This window comes from Benincasa hispida, chromosome 12, assembly GCF_027475165.1.
Source record: "Benincasa hispida cultivar pf3 chromosome 12, pf3_genome.v1.1, whole genome shotgun sequence".
In the NCBI taxonomy this organism is placed as follows: Eukaryota; Viridiplantae; Streptophyta; class Magnoliopsida; order Cucurbitales; family Cucurbitaceae; genus Benincasa; species Benincasa hispida.
Window position 1 is genome coordinate 22,281,406 of NC_143489.1, and position 20,752 is coordinate 22,302,157.

Consider the following 20,752-nt stretch of genomic DNA (forward strand, 5'->3'; position numbering starts at 1 on the left):
ATTGAGCTTCCTTCATTGCACAGTAGATGTAAGCTTCTCGACGAACCACTTAAATTCTCAGTGTTTTTCTCTCTTGATTGAATGGTCCTTCTCTCTTTTTTTTTTTCTCCTGCTTTGTTCGGTGATTTCTTAATAGATTTGTATAACCTCGACAAAAGATATGCAATATTAGCATCATCTAAATTGATTAAGTGGCACTTCTATTTTTACAAGTGTAAAGAAGGTGGGTTGTGCATGTGGTCAATTTTATAGACATGTTTTAGCTTTTCATGCTCGTCGATTTGACTTTTCTAAAATTTAGATTGAAATCATCATTCCTTGATAGATTTTGCCCTTCTATATGTTGTTCTCTTAAATTTGTTTTTCTCTATTCTACTAAAAAAAAAAATCTAGAATTCATTCAACTCTCCCACCCCATTAAAAAAAAAAAAAAAAATCATTATAGAAGTGTGAGAAAGTTTTGTATATTAGGGTTGGCTTGGGATTGTAGAATCAAATAAGAACAAATGAAAAATATATATTTGTTATCCATCCAGCGGTTGCTGATCGGCTCCAAGCTTTAGCTTTTCTGCGAAACTAACGATTGCCGAACGGAGGATAGAGGAGAGGAAGAGGAAAGGAACCGAGAAGAGATAGAGGCTCCATCCAGTTGCCTTGACTTATCATAGATGGAGCAGGGGAAACAGGGAGTGGTAGTTAAATTGACTCCTCCACAAAACCCTGTGGAGCAGATTCAGGCTCGTTTCAAGGAACTAGAAAATGGGTTCAGAACGTGGTTGGCCAAGCAGTCTCTCCCAGTCGAGGCTGCTGTTGTCACCGCCACCAGCGCTGCGCAGGGCGCTGCTATTGGTGGTTTTATGGGCACTCTCACCAACGACGTCTCGTCTTCTCTGCCCACTCCTCAAGCCGGCCTCAACCCTCAAGCCATGGCTTCTTTCAAGCAGGCCCAGGTGCGACTCTGCTCCTTCCTGTTCCTTGTTTTGTTACAATATTTTTCCTCGAACGGCATCATAAAGAAGGATTTTCCCCTCGATTGAAAACCTCCTCATTCCGATATTCAGTTCTTCAATGAACAAACACGATTTTATGGAATTTCAAACACGATTTTATGGAATTTCGGGTACCTAATTATTCTGCTATTCTTTTAAATTGTAGGCTCTTGCTGGAGGTCCCTTGGTACAAGCTCGCAACTTTGCCGTCATGACAGGTGTTAATGCTGGCATATCTTCTGTTATGAAGAGATTGAGAGGCAAGGAGGATGTCCAGTCAAGGTAAGGTTTTACGACTGCTCTGCCGTTTCCTTTTCCTGATTGATAATTTGACATATCATCAGGCTTTGCATTCCCCTGGCTTTGTTATGTTCATTTTTCCATTTTAATCCAAAATTAATTTTGTTGAAGAAATGAATTATGGAAGAGGGATAGAAAAGCCAGGCTACTGCTTTTGTATCTGTGATAGAACAATTCTTGTACAAATCTTGAAAGGAATGCTAGAATTTTATTGAATGAGCACATAAGGAGGGGCTGCCATATATATAGGCACCGAAGAATGAAGATAACAACTTAAGCTGGCCAAAACTAACCAAACCAACTAATAACTAATCTGACAGCAATTAAACTAATACATAAACAGTAAAATAACAAACAGATTAACTGCTGAAAAAACCCAAAAAGATACGTACATCAGTTCTTCCCCACCCAAAAGGGAATGTAATTCATCCTTGAGTTAATTGGAGAGTTGTAAGTCATCTGGTGCATGATAGGGAAACAAATCAACAACATTAAATTGTGGTGCTTATGTTCATGGATGAAGGAAGATCCACCTTGCAGGCTTTAGGACCAAAACGCTCCAATATATGGAAGGGACCAAACTTCTTTTAAGTAAGTTTGGAAGAGGAACCGGTAGGTTGGTGAGCAAGTAGGTGTTAGGAACAAAATGTCTCCAGGTTGAAAGGTTACATCACGGCGACGAGCATCAATTTGAGCCTTGTAAGGTTGATTAGCATCCTCTAAATTGTCCACAACCTCATTATGGAGCTTCTTTATTCGATCAATCATAAGGATTAGTTAAATCAAATGTTAGGTGAGGAGCTCGAATATATACAATATCAAAGGGACACTTCCTTGTGATACGATTTTGCATATTGTTATATGCAAATTCTGCTTGAGTTAAGTTGGCATCCCAACACCGAGGTTGATCTTTACAAATGCAGCGCAACATATTTCCCAAAGTTTGGTTTATCACCTCCGTTTGGCCATCAGTTTGGGGGTGGCTAGTTGAGTTGTACTTGAGGTTTTTCCCAAACTGTTTCTAGAGGCTTTTCCAAAAGAAGCTCATGAATTCGACATCTCAATCTAGAACTATTAACTTTGGAATTCCATGAAGCCTAACAACATCCTTAAAGAAACTGTCAGGAATATTTAGAGCATCAGCCGGTTTATGCAAGGGATAAAATGAGTCATCTTGCTAAATCTATCAACAACCACCAAAATCGAATCAAAACGTTGTTGAGTCCTTGGTAGGCCTAGAATGAAGTCCATAGAAGGATCTTCCCAAATATTAGTAGGGATAGGAAGAAGGATATATAAGCCAAAATTTTGAGTATTACCTTTGGAGTTTTGACAAATAAAGCAGTGTTTGACAAAATTGTTAACTTCCTTGTGCCATTGCAGCCAAAAGAATCTATCCACTAGAGAAAGGTAAGTTTTATCTCTAACTGTCCCGAAAGCCCACTGGAATGTGCTGCCTTAATAATGGCTTCTCGAAGAGATCCTTGAGGAATACATAATTGGTTTCCACGAAAAAGATACCCATCCAAAATATGGCAGTATTTGGGAGGAGAATCAGAAGAGCATTGTGCCCAAATTGAATTGAAATCAGAATCTGTAGCATAATAATTTGAAATATGATCAAAAGCTGTGACAGAACTCAGAAGAAGAGTTAGAAAATTTGCCTTTCTACTCAAATCCGCAACCTCATTAGTACTACTACCCGAAGTATGCTTGATGAAAAATTTAAATTTTTGGATAAATGAGACCCATCTAGCATGCATAAAGTACGACTAATGTGCTTTTGCTTTTGTAAGAATTTCAAGGAATAATGGTTGGTTAGAAGGATTGACTTTTTCCCTATTAAGTAATGTTCCCATTGTTGGAGAGCTGTAACTAAAGCATAGAACTCTTGTTCCTACTTCCTATGTACTCCATTTTGCCTAGGAGTTAAACTTTTCAAAAAAAAAAAATAAAAAAAATCAATAGTGTGGTTTTCTTGAGATAGGACAGCTCCTACTCCTAATGCACCAGCATCAACAGTAACCTCAATTAATTTGGAAAAATCTGCAAGTACTATAACTAAGGAAGAAGCTAGCTTATCTTGGAGGGTCCGAAAGCTATCTAAGGTTCTTTAGTCCAAAGAAACTTACCCTTTTTAAGGCAATTGGTTAGAGGAGCTGCTATAGTACTAAAGTTTTTGATAAACTTGCAATAAGAAGAAGCAAGGCCTAGAAAAGACTGAACCTCTTTTACCGTGGAAGGAATGGACCAATTGGTGATTGTTTTAATCTTCAACGGGTCAGCTTGAGATCCTTGAGCACTTATGATGAATCCAAGAAATGAGATGTTGTAACTCAAGCAAGCACACGTTTTGAAGTTATTAAGTATTGGTAGCAAGGATAGAAAATATTTCCTTTAGGTGGTGGAGATGGTCTTATGCTATCTTGCTATATATGAGAATAACATCAAAGTAAAGAACCACAAACTTATTCAAGAATAGAAGAAAATTTTTATGTTTTTTTAAAAACAAAAACATAACCTTTCATTCATATAATGAAAAGGGACAAATGCTCAAAATACAAGAATGAGCAAAGATATATCGAAACATAGAATCTAGGGATTAGTAGATGCATCCGAATATTTCAACTATGACACATCCTTAGTATCCTCATCACATCCCAATACAAAAGAGATCCACTTGATATACTTGGTGAATACATGATTACATAGAAAAAAGAAAAGTATTCTAATTATGACAAATATCTTGAATAGAGTTATCAACAAAATATTTTGATTTAGAACTCCATGAAGAAGCAAGTAGACGAGTAGAACCAAAACGATTAGTCCAATCCAAAGCCTTGTCGTGGAAAACTCTCTGATTTCGTTTAGACCAGATTTCTAAGATTTGAGCTTTAATTGCATTATACCAATGTATCTAAGCTTTAGGAGAGAGTAGAGGACCAACCAAAACTTGAGACATAGTTTCTCCAATTGACTTTCCGAAGGCCCAAGATAAGTTGAAGAGTGAAAATAACTTCCACCAACATTTGCTTATATAAGAGCATTCAAATAGTACGTGCTGTAGGTCTTCTCCATTTGCTTGACACAAAGGACACATATAAGGAGAAAGGCATTTGTCTCAAAATTTGTGTTGAAGAGTAGCCGAACAATTTAGGGTTCCAAAAAATAGAATCCAAAGGTTTTTGGATTTTCAGAGGCCTTGATAAATTTCTTTGTCTAACCGGATGGAGGAATTCAATTATTTGGACAAAGATTTAACCGAAAACCTTCCAGATGACTCCAAAGATCATATATGGGAATCCGAATTGCAATTAACTCTTTTGTTTTCTATTTGAGACAATAGCTGCTGGAATTCTAGGATCTCTTCCTCTTTGAGCTATCTTCATAATATTAAGTTCCATGAACTCGTATTAAAATCCCCATTGTCATTAATACTACCATTATGAAATGAGGCCACACGAAATAGCCTTGGATAGATCTCCTTAAAAGATAATTCCGAGCACCAAGAATCTTTGAGATGCTGATCCAAGGGCTGCTCAAACTCAGCCCATGCTTACCCGAAGTGTGCCAAAGATGAGGATTTGAACCATGAATGCTTTTAACCACCCTACTCCAAAGCAAATCTTGCTACTTAATGAATCTCCAATTTCATTGAAATAAAAGAAAATTACCAATGCCAATACCACCATCATGTGTATCTTTCGAGGCACTTTCCCATTTCTTTAGGTGTAGGACTTGATACCGCATGTATTGAAGGGAAAAAAAAGAGAATAGATTGTAAATAGAAAAGATTTGAAAACATGACTGGATAAGATAATTCTGTCCTAGAGAATTCTAGTGCTTTTTTTTTTTTCCCCCAGTTTGGGATGGTTTTTGTAGATGTTTAGGGGTGGTTTGGCCTATTGAGTGAAGTTAATATGTTGGAGTTAGTAAGTTTGTGTTTGGGGTGTAGAGTTGTAAGATGGAGTTCGTCAATAAATGTGAAAAGTAGATTAAGAAGGGAATGTGGAGTTACTCAATAAATGTGAAAAGTAGAGATAGGAAGATAGAGTTTCTTGATAATTGTGAAAAATAGAAAACGATGGGAAGATGAAGTTACTCAATAAATGTGCAACATTCAATAGTGTTTACTATTGAAGTTGAGTTGTTTACACCAACGTAAGAAGTCAGTGGGCCAAATGGCTCTTTAGTGTCTGCTTGGTGACCTTGAGAGTATAGCTCTATAGTGAAGGAGTTTCTTCTTAATTCATCATTTCATCGTAAAAGGTTGATTTCCTTGAAATGACACCAAGTTTTGTATAGTTTTATGGAGCATTTGGGTCGAGACTTTTTGGAAGGAAATCTAGTCATTGTTAGGTTACATGACTGTCCTAAACTTCGGTATATAAGTGTTTTTGTATTTACCCTTTAGATCTTAATTTTTTAGATTTCTTTTTGTTTTTGTTTTCTCATTTTGCTAGGTTGTTTGTATTTTCCTTCTATTCTTTTCTTTCTTCTCAATGAAAGTATTTTTCTATTAATCAACAAACGGTCAACTTAATTCAAGGACCATTTAGAACTATTTTCAAAAGCTTAGGGAAAAAAATGCATACTTTCAAAATTTAGGGACCAAATAGACAACATCAAACCTTAGAGACCAAAAATGTATTTCGCCGTTTATTTTATTATTACTCGTAATGGGTTCAATCAAATTTCTAAGTGGTATCAGAGCACAAGGTTTTATGTTCGAACTTCTATAATTCATTTCTTTACCAATTAATTTTGATAGCTACTTGTTGGACCTTGCTAATTTCCAAGCCTATGAGTGAGAGAGTGTGTATTAAAATATGAAATGAGAGATTAAATTTACCATAATCCATCCACTCAAGATTTTGAGTTTAGTAATAGTTCTACGAAGGCTGTCTATGATTCTTGACTTCTCCTCTCAAGAAGGAAAACAATATGCTTTGGGACATCATGGTTAGTGCCTTTTTTCTAGTCCTTATGGCAAGAAAACTAACAAAATTTCAAAATGGAGCACGCATATTGCATCACTTTTGAGAATCTAAGTTCACCATTTGTTCCTGATGTAATTGAATTCCTCTGTTTAGTAATTACTCCTTTCCTCTTTTTGTTTCAATCAGAAGAAATTTTCTTTAAACCTTATTTGGTAGGTCAAGTAATTCCTCTCCATCATTTGTCAATGAACTATCTTCTTCCTTCTCAAAATTATTTTCTGAAAAAAAAAAATTAAAAAAAGAAAGAGAAAAAGAAAAAGAATGAAAAATGAAAAGGAAAGAGAAAAGAGTACATTGCTAAGTTATAGGTTTCCAAAATTGTTGCCAAGGTTTTGGCCAATAGGTTAAGTGATACAAAAAACCCCACAAATTGGAATTAGAAACCCTTTTGTTATGAGAACCCCCTAATTCTCAATCACTAAAACCCCCAAATCAACTCAATTTCAACTCTAAGGATTGGCTCATTGGGTTAGACACGGATTGTCTTTAGATCAAAGTTCTTGAGACAAAGAACAAGTTCTTTGGCTCAAGATTTGAATGACCCACAAGATAGGATGATTAATCCCACTTGAATATTCTCGGCATGCAACTCAACACATGAATTGCAAAATTCAAGAAGCTCTCATTTCTAATCTTGAAAGAAGTTCAAAGGGTAAAACTTAATTCATCGTAAAACTTAACTGATCCAAACAATCTAAAGACAAGGCCTTAAATAGCCTAAAAAAACCCTAATACCACATCAAAGTTCATAATAAAAGACAATAATAACCCTACTTAAAATATCATAAAAAGGATAAAATTGGAAAACACTATAATTACATCAAAATTATTAAATAAAACATAAATAATAATTTGATACTCGGGACGGTTCATATCATTAAGGTTCTTCCAATCAACATCTTTGAGTCTCTTTCCCCTTTCCTCTTCCTTCTGGTGGTGGATGTCTTTAGCTTAGCCGATTAATCTGAAGGGGGTTGATAAGGGTGCGACTAATGGTTTTCGGGTTGGTGTTAATTGCAACCAGGCTGAATTGTCTAGGTGGGCTTTCCTCTAGTGGGTTGTTGGTTTGTGGTGTCTACCCTTGTCATATGCAGGCCTTTATCTTGGGCATAATTAAGAATGGATAACATGAGGCATTAGAATGGATCTCTCTTGGTGAAGTTCTTTTTAACCTCTGTTTAGGCGTCAATCTCTTTAGATCTTGTTTAATTATCCATTACTCATTATTAGGGATCGATTTTTTTTTTTTTTTGGGTATGACTAGTTGTTTGGCTTTGAGTGAATTGTTGTTTGTATGCACGTGGACATTTTTGTTTTGTATTTCATTTCCACTCTGAAAGCTTGGTTTCTCTTAAAAACAAAATATGAAGTGGCTTTTTCTTTTGAAACAAAAACAAACTTTTCATTGATATAATGAAAAGAGACTAAGTGTCAAGATACATAGATAGGAATATAATGAAACATAAAAATCATAGAAATCCTGAAGACTAGGGATCAATAAGTGCACTTGGGCATCTCAACTAAGTTGACACCTCCATAGCACCCTTATAATATCATATTACAAAATTCAGCTATTCGATCTAGAAACAAAATAGCAATTGCCATGGTTACACTAAGAAACAAAAAAGTTCTAGTTAAAGACAAATATTATGGATAAAGTAATCTACGAAAAAACTGTCTGAGAGCACCAAGAAGCTAAAAGGCGAGCTGAACCAAACCAATCCGACCAATCAGTAGCCTTGTTGTGAAAGACTCGTTGATTTCGTTCAAACCAAATTTCTGAAATTAAGGCTTTTACAGCATTTGACCAGAGTAGTTGGGCCTTGGAAGATAAAATTGGCCCGGCCAATAATTGATAGATATTATTAAAGATCGTCTGCCCAGACACCCAATGTAGATTGATGTATGAGAGAAGCTTCCCCCAACATATGTATGAATATGTGCAACGGAAGACTTAGGTCTTCGCGGCTTGCTAAACAAAGTGGGCAAATGGAGGGGGAGAGGTAATGGGATTGAAGTTTATGTTGTAAGATCTCTGAGCTATCAAGGGCCCCAAACAACAAAATCCAACCAGAATGTTTATTCTTTTGCCGCTTTTAGTCTTCCAAAGGGCCTGGAGGAACTAATTTTATAGAGGCCCATAAGAAATGTCAAAGGGCTTTATGATATTCGGCTATTTTCTTTTAACATTTTATGGAGAGGATAAGTAGTTCTTTATAACAATCTAGTATCCAGTTAGTAATGCATGTATTTATTCTCTCCTTTTTTTCCGCCCTTTAGTACAATGCATGTATTTATTCTTACATCATATAATCGTGGGAAAAGAGTGAAGATTTCTATGTGGATAATCTTGTACAAAGTTACAGTCATTTGATGTATGTAGACTCTTTTCTATGTTTCTTGTAGCCAACAAATTTTAATTTGGTTCCATGTTTTGTGTAGCGACTTGATCGTTCAAATGTATTTCTGGTTCGAAACGCGTTCTTTTATTTCATGGTGTATTTTCCTTTTAGTTATTTTATGCGTTGGTGCCTTTCCTGAAATTTGGCTAACATAATTTTACTTGTTATTACAGCATGGTGGCTGCTTTTGGGTCTGGGGCTATGTTCTCGTTGGTGAGTGGAATGGGAGGTCCAAATCAGGCGGCAAATGCTGTTACCTCTGGTCTCTTTTTTGCCCTCGTTCAAGGTGGACTTTTTAAGGTGTGCATCAATAGGAACTATTTTATTATTGCAAAACTTGCTGATAGCAGTCCTTTTGTTCTGATAATTTGAAGCGTTTCAAGCATTCTTCGTCTTAGAAAGTCTTCGGCTGTTCCTTTGTCCCGAGTCGTGAGAATTTTCAATCTTCTTACAGCACAGGATGCTGAAGATATGGAATTATTAGATTAGAATTCACTTTGAAATATTCTGGTACAGCTCTAACAAAATTTTTGGACGGGCTCTACTTTCTACTTCACATATTATAAGAGCTTCGCAACTTGAAAAGAAAATCATAGTGGCAATTTTATCCGGGGGCACCTACTTTAGAGTTAATGCCTGTTTTGCAGTTAGGGGAAAAGTTTTCTCAACCACCTGTGGAAGATGTGTACTATGCTAAAACAAGAAGCATGTTGAATAACCTTGGACTACAAAGTTATGAGAAGAATTTCAAGAAAGGCTTACTGACCGATACCACTCTGCCTCTGCTCACTGACAGGCATGTAAATTGATTTAAAGCTTTTGTGCCTAAGGTTATAATAAATAGATATGCTGTATTGACCCAGTATACCCCTGCTCTGACATGTGGCAGTGCGCTTAGAGATGTCAAAATTCCCCCAGGACCAAGGCTACTCATTCTGGATCACATTCAGAGGTCTCAATTAAGTTCTATAAATAAAATTGTCATTGCTTCCATTACTTGTATGTTATCTCATTTGTGGCTAAACTTTTAATTTCAGGAATCCAGAGCTAAGAGAGAGACGAAGCTGATTTAAAGGGAGCATGTTGCCCAGTTTATTTGCAACCAAGTGTCCCCCACTTTCTACTTGAACTTGAGTTGGTAGGGGAAATACTAGGTCATCTTAATTAGAAAGAATGTGTAATAAATAGGGCTGTTATACTTGTGAGTGGTTGATTCTGTCATTTGAATTCACACTAAGTTCGATTTTGAATGCACCTTTTCGTTATATTGCGGACGATAGAACCATGCCTGGTTGGGATTAATGGAACTTGATTTTTTCTTTCTTATTTTTTTTGAGACAACATAACTTGGTTGGTTAAAACTTCAAATTTGCAAAACTTTCTTAGGCTTCCATAAACAAGTATCCCTTTCTCCATAAATTAGAACTCCCAAATAACAAAAAATCAAACGTCAAACTCTAAGAAAAGCAACCCTCGACGAATAAATTTCAATCCAGAAGAAAAATAGAAACGAAATGAAATGCTGCTATGGGAAAGATGACGGAACCACTTTATTTCCACCATATGGATGAGATTGAAAGTGTGTGTTGTGTCTCTCTCTCTTCGTGTGTTTTGTGTGTGTTTTCTGGTACCATTTGGGGTAACAAGTCGAGAAGATCTTAATGGGGGTAATTGTGGTAAATGGGGTTGTTTCTTCTATTGGGTTACTGTGGATTTGAAATTTTGTAATATGTAATTGGATTTTGGAAAAATTTTCATAATCCTTGAGAAGATAAAAAAGTCACAGAATGAAAATAAACAAAAAAAAGTTTAAATGGTGTTTAGTGTGGCATATCTTTGATTTTAGTTCATTTTGGTCTTTTATACTTTCAAAATATCTATTTTAGTTCTTGTAATTGTGAAAAATGATCATTTTAGTCTATTCATTTTTCATCTTTATTAAGAGATCAAAATGATCATTTAAAAGAATTGTAGAGACTAAAATAAACCCAAGTAAAATGTAGAAGGCCCAAAATGATAAGAGAGAAGTATTTAAGGTTTTAAAAAAGACTCACATTTTCGACAATTACCAAGTAGGTGTTTGGGGCATTGACTTGAGTTGAATTTTTAACTAACTTAATGTTTGGCTCATCAACTTCATAAAGTGTTAAATAACTTAATTTCACTAACTTCAACAATATTCACGGTTGAAGTTTGTACATTTATCAAAGAACTCTATTTTTTCTGTTACGAAATCGATAATTAAATAATATAAAAAATGTAAAAAGAATTAACATACAGATCTACATGGTTCATTAACGGTGTGTTAGTTACGTCCTTGAGGTAGGGGGAGAACAGTATTATTAGAAAATATTTTCTAAATACATTAAAGGTGTCTCTAGAGTTAAAGAGTTTATATAGCACACTACTCTAAATTCTAGGGTCATAATCGTAAATAATTACAAATAAGTAAATATGTTAAATACGAATTTTAAATAGGTTTCAGGGGCGTGGCCCTTGAACCTCCACCAGGGCGTGCTACTCCTGTAATGTGGTTCGCTGTCTGGTCAGCAAAACCCCTGTACTTGGTTGTTCAAAATGCCACAAGCAAATTCAAAACATTCCAACATTTCTCTCTTTCTCTCTCCCCATTTAATGTTTCTAATGACTCCACCCGCCACAACCACCCTCTAATCCATTGCTGGTGTTAATAATTAACATGTTGAAACAATTAGGATTTTAAGCACTCTAACTACATTAATTTTTAGAGATCAAGCATGCATGTCCATAATTGGAAAATTGGTTTAAGAAATTAACCTTCATAGATCTAAAAAAGTCAGCAACTCCTTGGACAATTTCCGATCACAAACTCATCGTGGACCACCTCTAGTGTCTTCTCCGCTATTCTTCAGCCTTGGAACGGGTTGTGGGACCCAAATTGAGATGATATTTTGAGGAGAATTTGAGAAATTGGGGAGAGTTTGATGGGAAAAAAAAAAAAGAACAATTCTTTCTTAAAATTTAATCTTGCATGAAGATTTTAGAAAATATTAAAAACTTCCATTTATACAAATTATTCATGCAAAAATAATCCACCAACAAATGACACCACACATTGCACTAATAAAGCATAGATTAGGTGTTAGAGAAAATGGAAAATGTGGGATTTTCTCACTTTCCATTTTAATCAATTTTCTTCATTTTAAAATTTATTTTCATAAAAAACAATTTATAATGAATTTTGGTTTTTAAAAACTGAATTTCATAAATTCAATTTTAAATTTTAAATAATTAATTTTAAATAATTTAATTAATTAAATTAATTTAATATCAAATATTAAATTAATAAAACACCTATTCCGAACATGAGTCCCTATTCATTATGTAATATTTAAATAAAATTTAAATATTTTAAATTTTCCAATTCGTTTAATTCGATAATTAAATATTTTAATTATATCGTATATAATTAATAGTTCCTAAACTTAATTTGAACGTTTCAAATTCTATCAACATACTATTCCAAGGTTTAGTCTGATATGAGTTAGCAGATGACCTGATGGACCTACAGATCATGAGCTCCAACGATCCGAGATAAATCAGTTAAACTCATTAACTCAATTAATCAACATTCGCTAACTACCAGGGCACTCTCTTCACTATAGATATATTTTTGTTCGCTTGATTTAATCATGATTAGTAAGTCAATCTTTCACAGGTTGCTCGTAATTATAACTTGGTCAAAATGACCGTTTTACCCCTGAAATTACATCTTGCTCTTTAAGTCTCCACTGAACTACTAATGAACAATTGGTTTTTGGTCCAAACACTAAACCTAGTCCCTCTCAGGCCGAAGAGAAGGTGGAGTCACTTGTTCAATACTTGGAGTCAATACTTAAGAAACAACCTATCTACTAACCCTATAAGCAGGTAGGGGTAAATTCCATCTTGCAGGACTATATCCCTAGCTATCTACTCGGTCTTACCCATAAAATGGGAAGCTTATTGAGTCGGTTATGTTGAGCTACTTTCACCCAGGTAGATTAAAGAATAATCCCAAATAAATAGAAGTTCATAGTTAGCTCAGGATTAAGATAAGCTAGGTCATCGAATTGAAATAGCCAATCTTATCGTTTTGTAAAGTAAAAGTGACTATTTCGTAGTTCGATCTTATGCAAACTCATTGCATAGGATGCCTTCACTCGCATGTCTCCATATGAAAAATTCAGGATCATATCGTTTGTAACACTTTACAACTATTCTAACAATTACAACGTGGGCCGCATCCATAATATCTCCAAGATAAGATACCCAGCCTAATCCCTATACTATAGACCATTTTGGCTATTACTCGAACTTGATCCACCTTTATTTCTTATTTATGTTATAGCCAAGACTTCTTAGTTTATTGACCTTTATTTCTTATTTATGTTATAGCCAAGACTTCTTAGTTTATTGGATTTAATGTTTAAAATGTGCAACTCACATATTCAATAACATTTTTATGAATAAACCTCAATAACAATTTTATTGAAAAAACAGAATATGTTTAATGTTTACAAACCACAAGTTTTAGGAGATACAACCCACTTGATAGGAGATACAACCCACTTGATGTAGATTCGGATGGGTGCAACCCTGTATCTAAGTTTTTCCCCTAAAATATATGTGAAGATTTACTTTTTAACTCATAGGACTGAGCATATCAAAGGGAAATTATCAGAAATAACACTATCAAGTTTCATTTTTCAAAACTAGCACATTTTTTAACAACTCGTTAAATTAGTTTTTCTCGGTTCATCTCGGGTGAGATCGACCACCGAAATTTAGTTAAAAAATTAATGTGAAATTTCCGACAATATTAACACTGAGATTCTATTAATTTTTCCAAATCTTATATCTTTTCAAAATTTCTCCAAATTCAATTATTTTTACCAAATCTTATATCAAAATTTTACATAAATTTTCAAATATTTACCTTAATTTTAGTTTCCATAATTATATGAATTTTCAAATTTCTAAATACATTTATTAATGATGATTTTTCAGATGAATCTCGAGTGCAATTTTTAAATTTTGTAAAAGATCAAATTTTACAAATGAAAAAAATTAAGATTTGAAAAAATATAAAGAATTGCTAATATGCCTGAGATTTCAATGACAAAACTCAAATATATAGAATATCGATCGAAGATACTCAAATTCTTTATATATCCCAAATTTTCCTAACTTTTGGTTGAAAGATTTGAAAAAGTAGATAAGATTTAATATAGAATCTCGATATTCCCAAACAATAATATGTTAAAAAAACAAATTTTTATGTAAATATTTATTGTGCTATAGGATTGGCAAAAATCTAGGGAAATCCCCAATTTGACTGGAGATGGGGTTAAACTGGGATCTAACCATCTCTGTCCTGTCCGGATTAAATTTTTATATTTTTTTTATATATATTTTTACAAATATATATATATATATATATATATATATATATATAAAGAAAAACCGGAGATAATCCCCGTTCCCATCTTCAATGGGCGGAATGGGGATGGGAGTCCCCGTCCCGGTCCGTTGCCAACCATAGTTGTGCATCTCCAACCACCGGTAAAGAAGAAGGCGGGGTATAGAAACCCTCCCACGGGACTGGGAGAACATCAGTGACACATCCCGTTCAGCCGAACATATGGACGCTGGTGTGGGATGCCCAGACTTCGGGGTGTCCCAATTTGGGGATCCCGAACTGCCCACTCGTGGCGCCGGAGCCGATATATTTAGTCAAATTTCCCATATATGTTTTGTTTGTTTGAAGAACAAATTTTCAAATAGGCAGTTAAAGAATAAAAATTGAATAGTTGTGTAAGTTCAGAATTCAAATTGCCGAAACAGAAAGGTCAAATTTAATACACCATACCATTGGATTTGTTCCCCATAATCAAAAGGTCGAGAAATTGTTTAGCAAGCAAGCAGGGGAAAAGAGGATACAAAATGGTAGTAAAATAGAGATGAAATTACATTACTTTTCTCGATGGAGTATTGAAGGGGAAAAAAAAGGGACTCCGATACACATCGAGAGAGACTCAGAGATACAAAAGGTTTTTGTTTGTTTTCTAAGTACAGGAGGCGATGGAATGGGAGGTGGAGGCAGCTTGCAGCAGTTTATGAGCGTGGGAGAGCTGGTTCATCAACGATGTGATTTGTTGGTGGTAATCACGTGCCTGCGTCAGAGCCTCTGCCTCGAGCTCCCCGAGCTGCGACGAAAGCCTCTCCTCCGCCTCCTCCGCCACCTTCAACCTTTCCCAAGCCCTTTTCAGCTCCTCCCTCATGACCTGCTCTCTTTCCTGGCTCGCCTCCAGTTCCTTCTCCAGCTCCTCGTTCCTCCTCCTCAGGCTCATTGAGTCAGCGCCACCCGATTTCAGGACTCCCATTTTCTCGAACTTCTGATTCTGAATGCCCTCTCCTTTCTTCTTCTTCTTCTTATACCCCACCACTCGGGTGTCTAGGTTCAATGTATCTTCTTTTCCTTTTGCATTTGCCTTTCATTTTCAAATACCCCCATTCTTTTCTTTTATTTTATTTTTCCCATTATCTTCTCATAATTCTCATATAATATGCCTCTGCTTGTCCCCGTCCAACTTTTGAAGATTCCGCATATTCCGTTTGTAAGACGGTTAATAAATCAAACCAACCACGCAATTGCCTCTCCACCACTTAAATTCTACAAATATCGCATCTTCCCCTACCTTTCAATTCATTATTCATAATTATTTCCATTTTACTTTCAAATTTTCAAATTTGTTTCCATAGAACCTTAATCACGTACAAGAACTCCATTATTTCAGGTGAATTCTACAACAATAATAAAAATAATTTCCAACAAATAAAATTATAACAACCTCAAGAAAACTAAAATATATTTGGTTTGGAAGATTGATAAACACAAGAATACAAAGAAGGCATAAAGCTTTATAAAGAAAATTTATTCAAATTTCAATTCCAATTCTCAAATGACAAAAGTACAAGTATTTATACTAATTGAAAAAATAAGGACACAACCTTTCACTAATTGACTAGGTTCAACAAAAACATATAAATACATTCCTTAAATGGATATGGGCAGGACACAACCTTTCACCTAATTGACTAGGTTCAACAAAAACAAAAACATATAAATACATTCCTTAAATGGATATGGGCACATTTAATCCCTCTTGAAGAGCTAGATTACATTAGATGATTAGGTTGACTTGACTTGGAAAATTGATTTTCACCACGCGCTTTGAGCTGGATTGAGCTTGTTGAGTTTCATTTTCCTCTTGTAAAACTTCATGTTCTATCAACTCCTTATCACATATATCTCGGTTAGTTTTTTTTTCTTTTTTCAAAATATGTGATATCATTTTTAGAAAAATTTGTACGAATAACCCAAAATTTGGGCCCATGCTTTTTAAAAGATTGGCAATCAACCTACCTTTTGCTGGCATCACATTTGAGTGAAATTACCAAAATAAACCCATGTGTGCGAAAAAATTATTTTCGAAAGAATGTAATTCATGGAATTTTTGTATTGATTTCGGTATAGTAAAGTGGATACAATCTCTAAGATTTGATCATATGATGCCTTCTCTAACACAAGAGATAAATGCTTAAAATTTCTCATTCTTCAATCTTCATGGAGTTACTTTGAACTTCAATCTTCTGGAATTCAAGAAAATTTTAATCTCTAAATCTTCACTCTTCAGAAAGTCGTAAACTTGAGATCGATTTGAGCTTTAGTCTTCTAGAACTCAAGAAAGTGATAATCTTGAGACAATTAAAACTTTTAAGTCTTTAGAGCTTTAGAGCCTTAATCTTGATCTCCAAAGCTTCAGCGCTTCGTTGCCACTTTTCCCAAAAACTTCTCCAAATGAAAGGGCAACGCCTCTATTTATAGAGGATTTTCATGGGTTTTAAGTGGGCTTTTGGGCTTAGACCCGACTACTTTTTGAGCAATGATTTCAATTTATTTTTATCAAAATATGAATTTGGTTCACAACTTGGTTTTTCCTAGTTTAAAAACATTTATAAGTAAGTTTCATAAGTTGATGGACACCGAAATTCACTTAACCAACTGATTTTTTTTTTTTTTTTTTTGCATGGTTAATTTTTAAACTATACTAACATATAAAGCACCTAAACTATAAGACAAGTAAGCTTCTTCAGACCATATAAGTGTGTGGCGAGTCCATGCAAAGGGTTTAGTTAAGATATGTCAAATTCCACTAAGTATACAAATGAAATTTAACCATACATGTCTCCCAAATTTGTTCTAAAATGAAATCATCAATTTTTTTTTTTTTTTTTTTGTCAAATTTGGTTAAGGAACAAATTTTGGCTTAAAACAATAAAATAAAATAAAACACTTTAGCCAGATTTAAAACTCAAAATATTATATCCAATTAAATCCAAAATAATCAAGTCTTAAAAACTTTTCGTGAAGTTTGGCTTTCAAATAAAATCTAACTTCTTTTGAGATTTGGATTTTAAAAATCTCAACCAACCCTTAATCACTTATTTATAAATCGAATTTGATTAACCCAAAAAACGAAAAATTCACTCATTAGCAAAATTATTCTCCAGCAGGTTTTCTTTGTCCTCCTCTCCTTTTCTTTTTCCTTTTTTTTTTTTTTTTTTTTTTTTTTTTTTTTTTTTTTTTTAAAGATTTTAGTGATGAAAAGCGAATTTTGAAACCCACCTTCTTTAAAAAACTTTTTTTTTGACTTTGCAACCTTGAGGCTCTTATGAACTGCTCTTAGCTTAGTGAGGACAACACTCTTCAAGTTTGGGTGATAGTAATTTTCTGTCACCTAATTTTCTTTCCTCCTGGCTAAATGGTCACTGTCTTTTGGTTTGCCAGCCCGGAATGCTTGTAGAAGTTGAGATTGTAGAGGTTGTTAGGCTCTTTGCTAAATTGAATACTAGCATTGCCTCTGCCAAACTCTTTAACAGGGAAAGAGCTGTTCTTCTTAACGATTTCCTAAACCAACTGCCTCGGAACATTCGCCATCTGCGTTGCAACAAGTCGAAGAGAGATACAGAAATATAAGAGAGTTAGCCGGTCCGGTATGCCGTGGATGGTGGTGGGCGTCAGCCCTTTTTTTCATCTTTGCTTTTTTTTTTTCGTCGCGGTTGTCTGTCGAAGAAGGTGGCAGTGCTCATTCCTCTATGGCCTCGAGAGATCGAGTGAGAGGGAGGGTGCAAAGAAGAAAGAAGATGAAACAATTTGCCTTTTGGGAAAGGATTGCTGGAAAAGTCTCTTCTGATCTTTTTCTTTCTTATTATTTCAACCAATGGCTTGCCTTTATATAGAAGTTAATGACTCAAATAGAATTTTTCAATATTTTACACAATGAATTAAATAATCAGAAAAATGAATAATACCGTCCACATGTCACAAATCCAATACGTGGGTCTAGTACAAGTTATTGAGAAATATTCTTCATCCTCAAGCTGTATTTTGGCTTTCCCTTTCTCTTGATAATTTGATTTACTCCTTACATCCCCTCAAATGAGAGGGGAGTTTAATGACCCCGAGTTTAGAACGTAGCAGATGAAAGTGAGAATGAGTGAGGGGCTTGGTTAGACAGTCGACAATTTGGTCAACAGAGGATAAGTATCGAACTGATAATTGTCCATGTAACACTTGATCACGAACAAAATGCATGTCAATTTCTATGTACTTTATTCGAGCATGAAAGACAGGATTGGAGGCAAGGGCTCCGACACTCATGTTGTCGCACCAGAGAACCGGTGTGGTAGTTTGCAGAAGGCCCAACTCAGACAGAAGTTGTTGTATCCATATAATTCCAGTCGTCGCGTGAGCTAAAGCTCGATATTCAGATTCTGTAATTGAACGAGCTACAACACTTTGCTTTTTGGAAGACCATGATACCAGTGAATTTACCACAAATACAATATGCTGCAACGGAACACATCTATATTGGAGGCCTAGTCAGCATCCGAATATGTAGTAATAGACATCCCATCACTTGGTTGGATTAGTAGACCAAAGTGTTTAGTGCCTGAGAGATAACGAAGTACTCTTTTAACAACACTCCAGTGCTCATCAGTTGGTTGCTTCAGAAATTGACTTAGGTGATTGACAATATAGGCAATGTCTGATCGGGAGTGAGTGAGATATTGTACTTCGATAAGTGAAAGGATCTTCTAACACCTTAACATTGTTAAGAGAATAATGCTTACCGAGAGTACATGGTGACATTATTGGCTTGAGATCCTCAATGTTGAGCTTCGATAATATATCTTCAATATACTTTGTTTGTGTTAGCAGAAGACTAGAGGACAAATGATTAACTTGAATGCCTAAAAAGTAACTCAATACTCCCAAATCTTTCAAGGCAAAGGTGATGTCCAATTTGAACACTAGCCGACTCATCATGGAGGTGTTATTTCCGGTAAGTATGACATCATCCACATCAACAAGCAATAGCATGGTGACATCACCTTTGCGATAAATAAAGAGGGATGAATCAGACTTACTGTTTTGGAAGCCCCAATCAAGTAAAGTTGCCTTTAACGTGGTGTTCCATGCGCGTGGTGCTTATTTGAGGACATAGATGGCTTTATTGAACTTGCAAACATGAGATGGTAGGTCGTGGTTAACATAGCTAAGAGGTTGGGACATATAAACATCTTCATCAAGGACCCCATTAAGGAAAGAATTGTTGAAGTCAAGTTGCCGCAAAGTACATCTTTGAGAAACAACTAAAGAAAGTACAATGCGAATGGTGGAGGGTTTCACTACTAGACTGAAGGTCTCAGAAAAGTCAACTCCAGGCGTTTGATGAAAGACTTTGGCTACCAACCGGACTTTATGTCTTTCAACAACTCCATCCATATTCCATTTGATACGATAGACCCACTTGTAGCCTATTATATTCATGGATTTTTGTTGAGGAACAAGTGTCCACATATTATTTCTTTGGAGAGCTAGAATTTCAACATCCATTGCTTGTTTCCAAACCAGAGTAGTTAGTGCATCCACAAGGCGAGTTGGTTCAATGAGGGACTAGTCAACTGCAGTATCGGAGACGAGGATTTTTGGTTTGAAAATACCAGCTTTTGCCCGAGTGATCATAGGGTGAGAGGGAAGTTGAGGTGGTGGTTCCTTTGGTGGAGTAGGGGAGGAGGTATGGGGAGGAGACAGTTCCGAGGCTTGATAGGCACAGGGGTATTGGAGGAGCAAGGAGAACTGAGGTTGCGGTTTGGGGAACTAGGTGGGGTTGATGAATAGCATTGGGAGAAGTTAGGTGATTCGGATGATGTGTTGGGGTTCGATGCTTGAGCTTGGTAGGGAGTGCTTATAGTTGGGCTTTGGATAACCATAGATTATGGAGGGTTTAAGGAAAAAGGTTCAGGTAGTTATATGGAGTGATGAAGGGGAATTTGATGGTTTGGTGAGATTTGTTGGGCTGACATTTCACTAGAGAATGTGGGGTCATTAGGCTTTGGGAAACCGTTTTTGAAGGGGAATTCAGATTCATTGAACTGCACATGCCTACATATATATATATACACACACTTGGGCTAAGACATTTGAATCATTTGTGAACTGGGTTGAAACCAATAAAAACACATTTAGCAGACCGAAAATTCAGCTTGTGAGTATTATATGGTCTTAAATGTGGACAACAAGAACAACCAAATATTTTTAGTAGCGAAAAGTTTACTTTCTCGTTGAACAATACCTCAAAAGGAATGTTGTTTCCAACGACTTTAGATGCTAGACTATTGATCAAGGTGGTTGTTGTAATGAAGGCTTCCCACTAATATTTGATAGGCATCCCTACTTAGGCTAGCTAGATTAGTCCAGTTTCAACCACTTGCCGGTGTTTCCGTTCTGCTCTCCCATTTTGTTCTGATGTGTGTGGACATGAGAGTCTTACTTTAATACCTAACTTGTACATAGTTGCTGAGCAGGTTTAAATTCCCTACCATTATCAGATTGTAAGCATTTAATACTACCTCCGAACTGAGTGTTAACTGTGTTATGAAAGTGATTAAATGCTCCTATTACATAATTTTT

At 35.5% G+C, this 20,752-nt stretch overlaps 2 protein-coding genes and 1 pseudogene across 2 annotated transcripts; 1 reads left to right on the forward strand and 2 right to left on the reverse strand.

The window, feature by feature from the left end:
* Positions 1 to 299: 299 nt before the first annotated feature.
* Positions 300 to 10,017, forward strand: LOC120068437 (chloroplastic import inner membrane translocase subunit HP30-2-like). The gene is made up of 6 exons (XM_039020204.2): positions 300 to 950; positions 1,156 to 1,271; positions 8,865 to 8,991; positions 9,339 to 9,487; positions 9,581 to 9,643; positions 9,729 to 10,017. The coding sequence occupies exons 1-6, from the start codon at positions 669 to 671 to the stop codon at positions 9,757 to 9,759; spliced, it is 768 nt and encodes a 255-aa protein (XP_038876132.1). The 5' UTR covers positions 300 to 668; the 3' UTR covers positions 9,760 to 10,017.
* A 4,505-nt stretch (positions 10,018 to 14,522) lies between these two features.
* Positions 14,523 to 15,203, reverse strand: LOC120067725 (protein RESPONSE TO LOW SULFUR 2-like). The gene has a single exon (XM_039019281.2). It carries the CDS (start codon positions 15,093 to 15,095, stop codon positions 14,778 to 14,780), a length of 318 nt encoding a protein of 105 aa, XP_038875209.1. The 5' UTR covers positions 15,096 to 15,203; the 3' UTR covers positions 14,523 to 14,777.
* Positions 15,204 to 16,206: 1,003 nt separating this feature from the next.
* Positions 16,207 to 17,970, reverse strand: LOC150031870 (large ribosomal subunit protein eL28y pseudogene; annotated as a pseudogene).
* Between the last annotated feature and the right edge of the window lie 2,782 nt (positions 17,971 to 20,752).

Coding starts and splice junctions, on each gene's coding strand:
- LOC120067725 (XM_039019281.2), bottom strand. CDS start 15,095: ATGGGAGTCCTGAAATCGGGTGGCGCTGACTCAATGAGCCTGAGGAGG.
- LOC120068437 (XM_039020204.2), top strand. CDS start 669: ATGGAGCAGGGGAAACAGGGAGTGGTAGTTAAATTGACTCCTCCACAA. Junction 951..1,155: donor CTTCTTTCAAGCAGGCCCAG/GTGCGACTCTGC, acceptor TTTAAATTGTAG/GCTCTTGCTGGAGGTCCCTT. Junction 9,644..9,728: donor ATTCTGGATCACATTCAGAG/GTCTCAATTAAG, acceptor TTTTAATTTCAG/GAATCCAGAGCTAAGAGAGA.